A 14,462-nucleotide genomic window follows, 5' to 3' on the forward strand; every position below is an offset into this window, starting at 1 on the left:
CCAGACACCGCGCCCTGGTGCGAACCTCCGCTTAACCCATTAGTGCCACCTCCTCGTACAGCCTTTCATGGTGACTTTGCGTGTTCATTTGAGCAGCACTGGAGAGTTTGCAGGTGGTGAAAATTGAGCCTGTGCTACCGATTACTCCAGCTTCCTGGGTATGATGCAAAGCTGCAAGTGGGACTTGCCTTAGATTTTCCATTTGCTTAATACAAGCAGATCAGGAATTCCACATGGAACAAAGTAGTGAATTTATTGAAAGTTCATCCACCATCCTCACACTTTGGCACACCACTTCAGGCTGTTTAAAAATACCATAAATGAACAAAAAAAGCACACAGCTAAAACCCAACCTATTTTCTGACTACAGAAGAGGAGGCATTTAACCCGCCCTGTTCCACCATTGCTAGGAATTCCAGAAGTACCAGGAGCTGTAGGTGGTTGCAGAACAGATTTCATCTCGGCTGAGTTTCCTTCCAACAGCCCCCTGGCACATTTCCAACACAACCAACTCTTTCACAGCTGGGCCTTGAAGCTTTCATCATGATCAGCCGAATGGGGGCAAAGAAAGGATTTACACCATCTGGGAATTACTCAGATGGACACCTTTCAAATTTCCCAGGCAAATGCCCCCCTTTTCCTCATACAGTTTCTGATCCTCCAAAGCTCTCCCCAGACTATTCTGTGCCTTGACAATGGCACTAGATTTTCCTCAGGGCTCTCACTTTTCCACATTTCTCAGTAGCTTTTTTTCCCCACTCAGCCTTTTTTGGTACTTTTTGTTTCCTCATGCCCGAGAGAGAGGTTTGATCAGCCCATAATCCATGCACCTTGTGAGGCAATCACGTGCTACGTTAATGATGTGCTGCTTCTTGGGGTCATCTTCTTGCTTGCCAATGTATGTCAGAATCTCTAGGAGCTCTGTCTCCACCAGCTTCTTCGCTAGCTCTTTGTCAGCACTGAATAAGTTGAAAGCGATGACCAGTCCTCGGTGCTGCACTTCCATGTTATCATGCAAGCAGAGCCTCTGCAGGATTTCAAGCCACTGGGTGGTCTTCAAGGGAGAGAGAGATCATTAGTATTGATCTGAAGAATACCTCAATCGAGAATGCGAGTTTGGCAAGGCATTTCTCAGCAGAAGGAAGCGCAGGGACTCACCTCTTCATACTCATGTCAGGTAGGGTTATCTGATAACCCGACTCCAAACTTTTAAACCCAATTTTTGTTACACTAAAGCCAGAAGCTTTCATGGCACTAGCACCACATGAAACACGTTTCATGTTTAGGCTGCTGGATAATCTCTGTGCAAAGAATCTGATCAGAGCATTGACACAGCTGAGATGACCAGAAGCAGACCACCCACTCCCCACTCTGATTTTCCTGAGCCCCTCCCTTTGACTTGATTAGTCATTTTTATTCTAACAAGCCCCAGTGCCCAGCATCAGCGTGTGTGCAACACAACAGGGTTCGTGAGTTCTCAACCACAGCTCTTCACAGATATTCAGCAGGGTCTGAATTCTCAGCACCTACAGATCTGTGCAAGGAATGGACATGTTTTGGGATCTGTAAAGCTCAATAGATTATCTATCAAGCTCTTCTCATTTCTGACTGAAACAAGGTTTGGATTTTAGGTTATTTATCAAAAGCTTTAAGGGCCTATAGAATAATATTCTGCGTTCCTAACCTTGCTTGACAGTTAGCATCCTGGACTTCGCTTGAAGAATGGCTATATAGAAATGTTTCAGCTCTGAGATGAAGTCTGGTATAAGGCAGGCTGGTTTACTTTGTGCAGGGATGGACTAGGAGCATGCACACCCAGGTCTCAGCTTCACCACTAAGTTCCTCACTATCAAACTGGTGGACTACACCTTCCTTTTGAGAGGCATTTTCATGACTGAGACAGGCCCCTTCGAGGGTATGTCTACACTGCCAGTAATCACCTATGGTCTTACCACTTCAGTCATCTTGGAGCAGAGTTTCTTTTGTGCTGCTGTAAGCATGGCCAGGGCTCCTGCCGCTGCAACCTGGACTTTCTCATCATCCTCACCACACAGTAACACCACCAACTTCAGCCGGTCATTTCCATCAGCCACAAACCGCTCTTGAACCTAAAAAAACCCCACCCCGTGATATCCAGAGATAACACATTTAGGAATGCCTCATCGCAGTGGGTCACAAACTGGCACACACAAGTCAAGTCTGAGATGCCCAGTGAGTTACCTCCTTGTTGACCACCAGGTTGCACATGCACTCTGTGGCTGCCTGTCGAAGTTGGTCGTGATTCTCAAACATATAGTTTTCAATATCTGGCAGGGCCCTCTCTTTGACTATCTTCATCCTGTGTTGAAGAGCAGTCAAAATGCATCATGGGACAAGCAATAACCGACTTCTAAAATACTAACTGCAGACAGGGAAGGCCTTGAAACAAATCTGTGCCCACAGCACTGGAGCTCATGACGTGGTTTATCTCTTATCCACTGCAGGTTAGGTTCATGTCTTTCCTCTTTCTAGAGGAAAATGAGTCACTCTCCTCTTTCTGGCTATTTTATGAGTCTTAGTTCCAAGACCTTTGTAGCTCTGCCAAAGGTAGCTCAAACTGACCAGTGTTCATAGTCCTACAAGAAAACTTGAACTGAAATTCACATTCACCCCTGGGGAAGAAAGAACGTCAAAAAGCAGCTAAACTCACCTAAGTTTATCACTTCTTCCTGAAAAGTTAGTGAGACCTAACAGAGCCTCGTAATTCTGGAGGCCGTCTCTCTCTGTGTTCAGCAGGCTGACGAGGGGCCTCACCACCTCATACACCTAAGAAGAGAAGGCACGTCACTGCTTTTCCAGCTCACAGATCTTGGCAAATTTTCATTTGCTAAAGGAATAATCAAGAATTTTTTTTTTTTTAAGGTTACCCTCTCCCCTGGGAATGCCATGTCTGGATTGGAGATAGCAGCAATTTTTGCCAGAGCGTGAGAAGCCTTTATCTTGCCAACTTCTGTGCCTTCCACAGCCAGAGGTATCAGGGCCTAGTGACACACAGGAAAGCATTCAATGCCTCTGAGAAGATTTACAGGATTGCCTTAATATACTAAACTAAGTGAAAAATATCCTAAAGATGTGTTTGTTGAAGAAATGGGTCTGGACTGTAGCCCACAGCGGCGTCTTGCTTTTGTTCTCAAATACGCACCAACACCAGAGCTTGTAGCTCACACAGTTGTTTCAAGAAGACTGCTTCTTTGGAGGCTTACAGAGATAGGACTAAAGTGTCAGTCTGGGCCCCAGCGGCTACCAAGACATCTCATGCTTTTCTGCCACATTCCCTCACTGTAGACACGTTGCAGGCTCCCAACAGACATTAACTGCACGTAAGGTTGAGCTGCAAACATGAAAGTAATCACCTTTCCACCGCCTTGAGCGACAATGGTCCCGCGGTCCTTGGGGTCTTCACACAAGGCAAGAAACACCCTGTAGAAGCACAGCATCACTTAGTGAAACAGCTACGCGGGAAGGCAATAACCCATGTCCCCTGTGGAAGGGGGCTAAGGTTTTGCAGGGGTGCCAGATCCACCAGGTAAATTCCAGATGTTTAACCCAGTGCCCACGGCACTCTAGGAGGAAGCAACAAATGGCACAGTAAAAAGTTTCCAGGCCTGTAAGATGAACTCTATTCCAGCCAAAACCAGTACAGAGGACTAGAAGTTCAAAATGCATCCTAGCAAGGCAGCCCTGTAAGCTGGCTTCAAGGTCAGAACGTGGATTTTTATGACGTTGCTTAAGAAAAACTTTGGGTTTAAATCTTTTCTCCACCTCCCTTTCATCTCGCCCCCGTAGGCAGAATGTACCACCCCACAAAGCAAGGAGCCAGCCCGGGTGCCCATCTCAGTGGCACACAGGCTGGCCAGCACTCCCAGCTCCCACGACAGCGATGAAGGCACCTGGCGATGAGCTCCTTGCTCTGGTCCGTCAGTATGGCACTGTCCACCTTCACCATGCAGGCCAAGGCAGAGACGACGCCGGCTTTCAGCAACCGCTTTACCCGCTTCACCACAAAATCCTTCTTGTCCTGGGGGGGGGACATTGGAAAGAGATTAGCCCCTTAGCAGTTGCCATCCTGCTGACTACAGCCAAGCCTGGTTGGAGAGCAAAGCAATTTCAGCCTCAGAGACGGGCGACCTGAGGTCTGTGACAACGGATACACCAAAGAAAGCCTTCAGATCCAAGCATCTCCTCACAGCTCCCCAGCTGTAGACAACCTACCTTCGGATGCTCCTCAGGCACGTGCTGCTTGGAGAATTTTGCCAGTTGCACCAGCTCTGGGACCAGCTCCTTGGTATCATAGCTGTTGGTACAGTTCACCAGCGCAGAAGCCACAGAATACAAGATAGTCTTGTCGCTTGTCTGCGCAGAAAAATAAAAGCTTATGTGAGGGTGAGGAGGACACGGCAAGGAAACAGGTCCCTTGGGGCTGCCATCATGGTGGTTTACACTAGCTGAAGTGTTCTTAGGCTCATCCCCAGCTTTATAGCTTAGGGCAGGGAAAAACAAAAGTTTTTATGGTCAAACAGGCTGTTTGAGATCATCAGATGCTGTCAACACCTTGATGCCTTTGGTTTTCATGCAGTTGCTGACAGTAAAGGTAAGAGCAACCTTCCTCAGCCTTGGGAGAAGAGCAGGATGGTAACAACCTTGAGGTGTCTCCATGGCACAGGCAAAACTGACTTTTTGCTAAACTAGAGGTGAGGGGTTGGGGTCACAGCTCCTCCTGCCTGGGAAGACAGTGTTGGGCTGGAGAGCTGGGAGAACTTGATGCTACCAGAAGAATGAGGGAACAACGTAAGGAGATAGACCTTGGCTAATTCAAACATAGCTTGCAGGGCTGGCTCGTCTTCAACAAAGTCATCTTTCACATCTGCATCAAGGGTTAGATATGCCAGCCCTTCCACAGCCCATTTCCTGGTGCGAGCATCAATGCTGGTGTTACACAACCATCTGGAAGAGAGAAAAACATCCACATTTCTATCTTGGGAACCAGGACTGATTTCTCTGGGAGAAGGAGGAAAAACCGATATTGAGAGTGTTTCAGGCCTGAACATGTACTCAGGTTCTGCTGCAGCTTCTAAAGACTGTGGATGCTTCCCCTGAGATATGACCTTCCTCCCATGGCCCAACTTGAGCAATCTAAATGCTGCAGGGAAAGACAGACCAGGACAGCTACTCAGCACTGCTTTGCCTTCACCATCACGTGAAACACGTGATGCCCTGCTACCCACTGCCAGCAGCAATGATCACCCATTCGGTCACCTCCTAACTTCATCCCACCTCCTTGGTTAGTCCACCTGGTAAATTCACCTTTAAAAGGTACTTGTGCATATTCTAGATAGCACTTGGTTAGGCTGTACCGTGCTGGCAAAGAGGGAGGCACCATGTCTGGTGTCTCACGTGGGAAGTGAGTGAGGGAGAAGGCTTATCTGGATATTAAGGCAGGAGGAACTTATGGTTGCTTGAGGCACAGAAGAGCTCCAGGTCCCAGTGCAATGGCTCTGGGGGCACTGCCAGCTGTCAGGCAGCAACAGTAAGTGAAGGCAACGTGTGGGCAGGATCTCTGGGTAAAGGAGCATATTGTATTTTGCAAAGTATGGAACAACGGAAGGAAAAAAAAAAGTAAAATCACTTACTTTCGGCACTGCTTGGCTAACTTCTCAGTGGACCCCTCAGCAAACTGCCGCAGTCCATAATCTGTACCTCCTGCTGAGCCCAGCTTGCAGAGACCCTGAGGAGGATGAAGAGGATACACCAGTGAGAAAGGTTCATTAATCCTCTAGTATTGCTGCCCCAAATCAGCCCAATCCCATATCTAAAGTTTGAAGTCAGTTCTAACAAAGAGGAAGCATTGTAATACCCAGTAGATCGTTCAGCTTGTAGCACAGTAAAGTGAGGTTTTGTGCTCTTATTGGATGTCTTTAAATGGAAGATTATCCCGTTTTGCCTTCAGAGTTACCAATAATCCATGTGCTCTCCTGGTCTGCCATCTCCCCCTTCCTTGTAGGGGGAAGCACCATAAACCATTCCCTGGCTGAGGTGAGTGAACCCAACATGTTCCCAGGACCTCTCCCCTCTCCCAAGTCTGGGGTTAAGCTTGTGAGTGTGGCAGGCGACAGAGGCGGGGGCTGCCATCCTTACCACCAGGGCTCGGATTTTGATCTTCTCGTTCTTGGTCTTCTTGTAGATCTCCTTCAGGAGCGTCACCCCATTGGAGATGATGAAGGTGGCCCGGCTCAGCTTGGTGGAGGCATGGATGAGGGCTTCCACAGCCACCAGCTGGTCAATCTCCCTCTCGGACCCACACAGGGCAACCATCATCTCCATGACTCCCTTCATGCCAAGCAGCTTGTTGCCTAAGTCAAAGGGCCCTTGCAGAACTCCAGACACCATCTGGATGGCATGGAGTGTCTTATCCATGTCCTGTGGGTCAATTTTGCTCCTGCATGGGATAGAGGGAGTCAGCACGTGGAACAGTAGTTGCTTACAGTTCTCATTCCCTTGGGCAGGGAACGCCTTCCCTCAGATTGGGAACTGAGCTCCACTGCTGAAATATATAGGTATTTGGGACACAGCCGAGCCCAAATTCAGGCAAAGGCTGTGATCCAGCAGGTAGGAGTACAATGCAAGGATCCGAGGATCCCAGCTGAAGGATCCAGCAGGATCTCAAGCAAATCATTATCTCCCAGGGCCTCAATTTGGCATCTAAGTGGATTGCAAGTGTCTCATCTCATCCTTAAGACCTCCTGCTCCTGTGCCTCTGGGCCAGCTCAGCTCCAGTAAGCCAGCCCCAACTCACTTGATGTACTCCTCGCAGATCACCCGGTAGTTGTCACGCTCCGGGTCGCAGCGCAGGTCATCGTAGAGTTTATTTAGGAGGACGGAGGCAGTCAGCTGGGTGTTCTCTGTCAGCGGCAGGCAGTCAGGCATCTCAGGAATCTGCCCCACCACTTTCAGTATCTTTTTTAAGCCTGGAGACAATGAGAGATATGGCTGTTAGAGGGGAGAGGGTCAGTACAATAGTCAAGATACTATTTGTTGGTTTCTTTGCAGTGAAATAGCCAGCCGGCTGGTTTTCAATTACTTTGCAGCCTAATCACATAAGCCTTAAACAAAGGCGACACTCAATTATTTACTGGGGAGGAGCTTCTGCTGCTGAGATTACGTTTGCAGCATCAGGCTTTTATCCATCTCTCAGAGTGAGATAAACAAAACTGTGCATTTGGTCCCTGTCTGGATCAGTTATTTTTGTCAGGAGGCATTAAACCTACTGACCTCCAAGGATGGAGGCTTTCACTGAGGAAAAGTCAGTGACTTTCAAATTATTCTGGATGTCTTAACCCTCCTTTTGCTAACGTGTTATTAAATAAATTCCACCAAAATGGTAACACACATATGCATTGGAATTAGCATAAAAACACACCCCACACAAATTCCTCACCCGCTTCCAGTTTTAGAAATGACCGGTTTAAGGATCCAGCAAGCTCAGCAGGTGCTCACCTCATCCTGTCTAAGGTAGACAATTTATCCAAGCCAAATCCTCCTAACATTAGCAAATACATTGCAATGTATTTAGAGAAGTTAAGTCAGTCCTTTAGAAACTGAAAAATTCTTGTTCTCATACACAGTTTTTTTTCTCTTAGTCTTAATACTGTTTCCTGCTAATAAGTTTAACTTTGCTCCAGGCTTGCATGTACCAAAAAAAGCCAGAGAGGATTTATTTTATAGAGAGGATCAGTTCTACAGGTATTCAGGCAAGAATACACAGCTCCATATCTCCCAAACCAGAACAGGATGGCGGGGAAGGACTCACCATTATCGATGACAAAGGTGGTCCTGCTGTTGTCATGGTCTTTCAGGTCCTTCCTCGGTATATTCTTGTTGAGGAGGTTGAGAGCTCGGTCTCGCCCTTGCCCAGATACTTTCTTACTGACCAGCATATCCAGCAAACGCATTGTGATCATCCTCAAATCTTTTTTAGTATCTACACAGAAGCAAGACAGTACCAGCCAGTTACAAGAAATTATCTTCGAAAGCAGGTGAACCCAGTGAAAACCATTCAAAGCCATTGCGTGGCTGGAACACAGGTATTTAAGTTAACACCATCAGGATAAGAGCTGTGTGCAGGTTGTGATCCTGGACAGCTGAAGGGTGAAGTCCCCACTTCACCAGGGAATAAAGGGGACATCCCAGGAGCAGAGCCCTCCCTGCTCGCCCGCCCCTCCAGCAAGACCGAAGGGCCGCCAGGTCGTGCACCGTTACCTAGCACTACAGACTCCTCCTTCCCGTGATGCTCCTCTTTCCCCTGGCCCAGCAAGCAGTCAGTGATGGTCTGCAGGAGGTTGCAGACAGCCAGGGAGATTTCTTCATTGTCTACAGACATCCACATACAAATGTTGTCAATGCCCAGGTAATGGAGAATGGCGGTGGCCTGGCCCCAGAAAGGAGAGAGCAGGGCAGCTGTTAGCGAAGGTGACAGCCTTTCCTAAATCCTGCATGATTTAGAAAGGGCAGCCTCCGCTTGTACAAAGAAAGTATCTTCCTGGGTGAATCCCAAGTCAGTACAAGGCAGAGTTTTGCTTTTCATTCTCATTTTCATTTATAATAAGACAACTCCTAAAATCTAGATTTGCCAGTAATGCAACAGACTATTTCCAGCGAGGATGTTGAGATGAGCATGGCTGGGTTTGGAAGAGTCCCTCACGCAAGGTTGTTAACAAAGAGCCGGTTTGGTGCACAAACCCCATCCTGGCTGCGAGCAAACCCAATGTCATCGCGCAGCCTGTCCCCATGGATGGTGGCACATCAGTAATTCACGGGAGGCATGTTCAGGAACACACTGACCTAGTGGGCTTTGCAGAACAGCCTTTTTGCATATGACAACAGTTAATGTTTCAGGAAAAGAAAATAGATCTCCACTCCACTGGATTTTTATCCAGTAGATTTTATTTTTGTTGTGTTGTAGTTCCCCCCAACTCCTTTGTGCCATTACACTGACACACCTATTCATTTTGCACATGTCCATCTCCTGCTTCCAACCTCATAACACAGACAGGGCTTCTTATGAGCCATTTTTATACTAGATAAAAACTGTCTTGGTGTAGAGTAAGATATTAGCTGGCTCAGAGACCCCTGGGACTTGCATTGGGACCCTTCCCAGGAGTCTTAATGTTCTTGTAGGTTCTCCGTGCTTTCCTTCATCTAAGCCTTGGACAAAACTTTCCCAAAGTTAGTTGTTATTTGTTGCTTTTCTGAGACCTGTGATGAAGGACAGGGATATGACCGAGCCATGCTCACCACAACTTGTGTAGTAACAACTCATCGAAAGTCTTACTTCGCCACCATGCATGAAGGCGCCGTAGGGAACACGTACAGCTTTGACCCCGGAGATGAGGGGCACAGTAACAGGGGTAGTTTCAAAAGTCTGTGTTAAATATAAATAAGCAAGTGGGGGTTTTTTTCCCCCCAGAATTAAAAATTTTATTTGTAGGATTTAATTTTTTCCCACTGCTCACAAACATCGTGAACTATTGCAATTTTCCGCTCCCCCAGGTGCAAGGCAATAGCAGTGAAGGTCTCGAGTACCCCATTACTTACCCGAGCCTTATGTCCCATGCACATGCCTGAAAGCGTCCTCACGGCTGCCAGGATCAGCTCAGCATTTTTGGTTTCTATCAGCTGCAGCAGCAAGCTGACCCCGTTGTTCTGGAAAATCCTCTCAGCACCCGCTTCTTCCCGCCCCAGGACTATGAGGTTGTTTGCAGCCTGGGTGGGAGACAAGAGGAACCAGGGGTCAGCGGCACAGCCCTGACGGCAGCCTCCAAAACACCTCCGTGCAGCTCTGGGATGTCCCAGTGGGAGCTGTGGGGTGGCCATCTCCTGATGGATGCAGTGGACCAGCTCTGACCCCACCAGGCAGTTTCTTCAGGTGCATCTGGGGATTGGCTTCGCTCCGCCCAAGAAAAATGGGTCACTGCTTGGAGGGAAACACGGGGAAGGTGGCAGAGATGGGCCCAAGAAGTCCAGTCTGATCCCACCTTTGGAATTTTGGGAGGTTGGTCCACCTTCCCACAGCACAAGGGTGATGCCTCTTTGGGGCATTTCCCCTCTCGGTTGTCTGTCCCAGTGCAGTTCATGTCCCAGCTCCTTACCTTGTCCTCCATCTGGGGGGTGCGGGGAAGGGAACGCAGCCTTCTGCTCCTCGGTGCAGCCTCTGACATTAAACAACAGCAATTTGTCCTGTCAAGTCCAGGACAGTTCTCACCTTTTCTCGCTTTTCTTTCTCGCTGTTCTCATCCAGCAGGATTTCAAACATCTTCTGCACCCTCAAGTCTGTGGAGAACTGAATGTGCAGCTGTGCCAACAGAGAGTGCATGGAGCATCAGAGAGAAAATCGAGGAGCAATTTTCCTTTACCACTTCAAGGACACCACAGACCCTCAAACCACAGACAATCTAAGCTGAATAACAATAGGTGTCACTTCTCGGAGAGCATCAGTTACCCATCTCAGACCCATCAGCATGGGCAGAGCCAGCCCTAAGCCATCGTCTCTGAGACCTCATGGTACCTAGTAATGCAGGGACTTCTTCACAACACCCGCAGAAAGGTAACTAAGTCAATGTGGTGACTGCCAGACCCAGTCCAAAGCTGGTCCAGTTCCTTGCCAAGACCTTACCAAGACATTCGGGACCAGGCCAGCCTCAGGAGTGAGCTGCCACGCTTTTTAATTTAACCATTCAATCTGATCCTCAAATTTACATGCATCAAGTAAGAACTTCCAGTTAACGGAGCCTATTTATCCCCCTACATTGTTATAAGTTTCCAGTATGACCAACAGTCCATCAGCGTAACCCAGAGCAAGGACTTCCCACACCTGGTCTGTAAACCTGGTACTGCTCCCCCAGCATTTACCTTCTCCTGGATGTTGGCCCCCAGTCGCCTCAGGGTCTCCTGGAAGTTTTTATTGCGGGGTTCGATGGTGGCACATTTCTGAGCATCTTTGAATGCTTGGTCCAACTTCCCCAATTTTTCCAGAGCTTGGCTGCGCCGGTACAAGGCTTTGATATCCGAAGCATTGATGTCAATAGCTGGGGAAGTGATCCAAAACACCAGGCATCAGAGTTTGCTTCTTGGAAATCCTCTGTGTAAACTGTGATTTGCTTTACAGTGACTACAGCTCCTTGAGATGTAGTTGTTAACACTGTGAGTGAATTGGTACCTGATCAGCATCAATTGCACTGACGCACCAAATCGGTGCATCTTCTTTTGTACCTTCTCAATTAATTCCCTTGTGGCCTCAGCACTTGGGTGTTAGTGGACATCAAGGAATAAGACCACAGCGCCCCAAAAGCAGATGTGAGAGCAGGCTGGAGCAAGCACACCCAGAAACGCGGCTCTCCTTTCTCAAAACAGCCCCCTCCTTACCTCTAGACGCATCCGAGGCTGCTTTGGCATATTCCTCCTGTTAAACCAGAAGGGTGAGATTTGTTAGCAGTGGAACAGCAGGGCACGTCCCCATTGCTGACGCACACTGTGACCTCTCTGTTCCCAGTTACTAACAGGACACCACGGTGAAACCAGCAGCAGCCTACAGAAGGAAAGACGGGGGCTTAGGTACCTTTTAATCACTGACAGGGGAGAGAGGAAAGGGTCTGTAACACAGGTGAGACAACATACGCTGGTGATGATGCAGCAACAGACCGCGGGCAGCGATGGGAGAGGGGATACTCACAACAGCCTATCTGCATTTTGTTCTGGGTTGGTGTCACTTCTCCTGGATTAGTGAAAATTCAGGAACATGCAAGCAATCGGCTAAAATCCCACAGCAGGTCGTTACAAGCTGACTGCAGGGAGCTGAGACAATTTTGGTACAGATACTAATAACTTTTTGCTTTGCTAAGTACCTACATCCACTTCTCTTGTGCTGGGACAGACAGCAAGAGCAACGCCTCCGCACCTCAACCTGTGGCTTACAGAGCTCTCCCGCAAGCGTGGGGCAGGCTGGCTGCCAAAAGCTTTTGCTTCAAAGCGATTAATTGGGACCATCTCTGAGCTGAACCGGCGTGCTCAGCCCCATCAGGATTGAAGCAGGGAGGCAGCTTTACAGCTCCAGGACAAGCCCAGAACAAATAATTTCAGACCAGTTTGCAAACACCCTATTCAATAAATGGACAAACTGCACAGTCCACTGTGCACCTTTGGCTGCCCCCCTGCTCTTCTCCCCTTGAGCACTGCCCAGGCAAGCCGGGAGTTTTTCTCACCTTTTTGAGGAAACACGCTGCCCTGTTCCTGTACAGCACCGCCTGCAGCGCCTTGTCCTTGTTGAGCTTTATGGCTTGAGTGTAGCTTTGCACAGCTTTCTCGTAGTCACTGGCCTGAAAGTATTTATTGCCCTCCTCTTTCAGCTGGATGGGATCCTCCATCTGGAGAGCTTTAAGGAAAAATATCAATCTGTGTCCCATTTTCAGCTGCCTGTGTCACCTGCCTTACTCCCCCAAGCTGAGCTTCACCATGAGACCGACATATAATTAACACACACGTTAATGAAAGCAGCTTACCAGGCTGAAGAGTTTGGAAAATGAAGACCTAAATTGCTCCTCAAGACTGTGGCTTCTCAGAAGCTTTTCCTACAGCTGTAGATCCTTAGGAGTCAATTAATAAAAGAAAGAAAAACAACAAAAAAGAAGAATTAAAGAAGTTCGCCAGCACCACGAAGGGTCTGTGTGGCTCAGGAAAGAGCTCGCCTCCCGCTCCAAGTTTGGGCAGGACCTGGCAGCTCCTGCTGCCTGTCAGCGTCACCTGTCACCGCAGCCTGTCCCCCTCCTCGTTGTCCCCCCCCGCTATATAGTGCCTGGGGAAGGCTGCGAGCCAGGGTCCCCGGCAGCCAGCCCAGCTCGTGGGGGGGCACCTGCATGCAAGCAGGCAGCACCTCTCTGCAGCAAGAAGGGATCCTCTCCCACCCACCGGGGCAAATCCCAGCTTCCTTCTACCTGCAGAGCTGCACAGGGTGTGGGGAGCAGGAACAGGGGGGTTTCATGCCGGAAAAGCCCACGGCTGGAATAGCTGACCCCCCTTGCAGTGCTCAGACCCTTTTCCTTTTCTATTTAGGGAAGCATGAGACAGCTGAGCCTCAGGGACAAGCGGCCCCACGCCAGCAGCTGCGGCAGCGCCCAGCACCTTCCAGAACACCCTGGGACGGAAAGCCGATTCGCACCCAGTGCTGCCTCCTCCTTGCAGGGCCTTTGGGAGCCCACCCTGCTGGAAATCCCACCCGTGTCCCATGCTGCCACCTCCCCTCGTTTGGCAGCCCGTCAGCACAGACATCTGTGCCAGAGCATACTGGCCCACTGCTGTGACGAGTGTCTCGGGTCTCAATTTGAGTGACACCAGTAGAGAGAGCAGTACTGAGCTCCAAAAGAGCTGAGCCTCTCAAACCTCCCTGTTTCCCAGGGGTCACAGTCAATCAGGAATTCTGCTTTGTGACTTATCTCCCCCAAAAATGCAGGCCTTGCCTTCCCGAGCGTACCTACGAGCATCCCAGCTAAAAGCAAATGGGGGAACTGGCAGTAGGGACAGGGAAATGACCGAGGGGAGCACAGGCCGACCAATATCAGCTCAGTTGCTCCGGTCAGGCTTATGCCACAGAACCGAGCTATAGCAGACAACGCGTTTCCACACTGAAGCTCTGCTGGGGAAAAAAAAAAAAAGTCAGTTATCTTTAACACCAGTGATCTGTGTTGGAGCTTGTGGAACTTATGCAGCAAGAATTGGCACAAGACTGCCCTGTTCAGGTCTCCTGTTTTATTCACCCTGCACCAACAGCACCGTTCAGTCCCTGGTATTGGGGCAGGAGGCGATTGCAAAGCAGTTTGGAGGTCCCTTCGCAGCACATCACCCGCACGGCAGTTGCGGGCAGCTCAAACACCTTCCCCTGTTTGGGGATAGGTCCAAGGCACAAGGGCCACATCTGTGAAGGGTATAAGAGGCCGTCTCCGCCTTAGACACAGTACCGTGGCTTTTCTAGGACTCACATGGGCTAACACACCAGAACCCCCTTCCCACGTTGCTTTAGGTACAGGGGAAGGGTCCGCTTGCTTCATTTCAGTACTCACGGTGTACATGGCACAGCCTTTCTCGAGTTACCCAGAATAAAGGCTTCATTTTCACAAGCAGCAGCGCTGCGGGTACTTCAAGTAAACTAAGTTACAAAAAATTGTGTTTGTTGCTGCTAATGTTCGAGACAGAGCTAAGAGTGACCTGAGCTCCCCTTAGTCTACGGTTTTGGGACGGGGTATCGGTGATTACACCACACCAGCAGGGAAGAAGAGCAGCTGCCCGGGACGGGGGTGCCGGCCCCGGGAGTTACCTTATCCCCGTGCCTTTCTGCAGCTGGAGCAGATGTGTAAATGCGCTCCCTGATAGCCCCCGGA

General features: G+C 49.2%; 1 protein-coding gene across 1 annotated transcript; it reads right to left on the reverse strand.

Annotated features, from left to right (window-relative positions):
- Window positions 1–227: 227 nt before the first annotated feature.
- UNC45B (unc-45 myosin chaperone B) lies at window positions 228–12,809 on the reverse strand. The gene is made up of 20 exons (XM_076354806.1): window positions 12,591–12,809; window positions 12,294–12,463; window positions 11,458–11,494; window positions 10,945–11,120; window positions 10,298–10,387; window positions 9,631–9,798; window positions 8,296–8,464; window positions 7,847–8,017; window positions 6,833–7,004; window positions 6,175–6,475; window positions 5,670–5,764; window positions 4,842–4,983; window positions 4,252–4,392; window positions 3,930–4,057; window positions 3,393–3,459; window positions 2,907–3,020; window positions 2,690–2,805; window positions 2,221–2,338; window positions 1,953–2,108; window positions 228–1,054 (listed from the first exon to the last, which is right to left on the reverse strand). The coding sequence occupies exons 2-20, from the start codon at window positions 12,453–12,455 to the stop codon at window positions 788–790; spliced, it is 2,790 nt and encodes a 929-aa protein (XP_076210921.1). The 5' UTR covers window positions 12,456–12,463; window positions 12,591–12,809; the 3' UTR covers window positions 228–787.
- Between the last annotated feature and the right edge of the window lie 1,653 nt (window positions 12,810–14,462).

Source organism: Aptenodytes patagonicus, chromosome 17, assembly GCF_965638725.1.
Source record: "Aptenodytes patagonicus chromosome 17, bAptPat1.pri.cur, whole genome shotgun sequence".
NCBI lineage: Eukaryota > Metazoa > Chordata > Aves > Sphenisciformes > Spheniscidae > Aptenodytes > Aptenodytes patagonicus.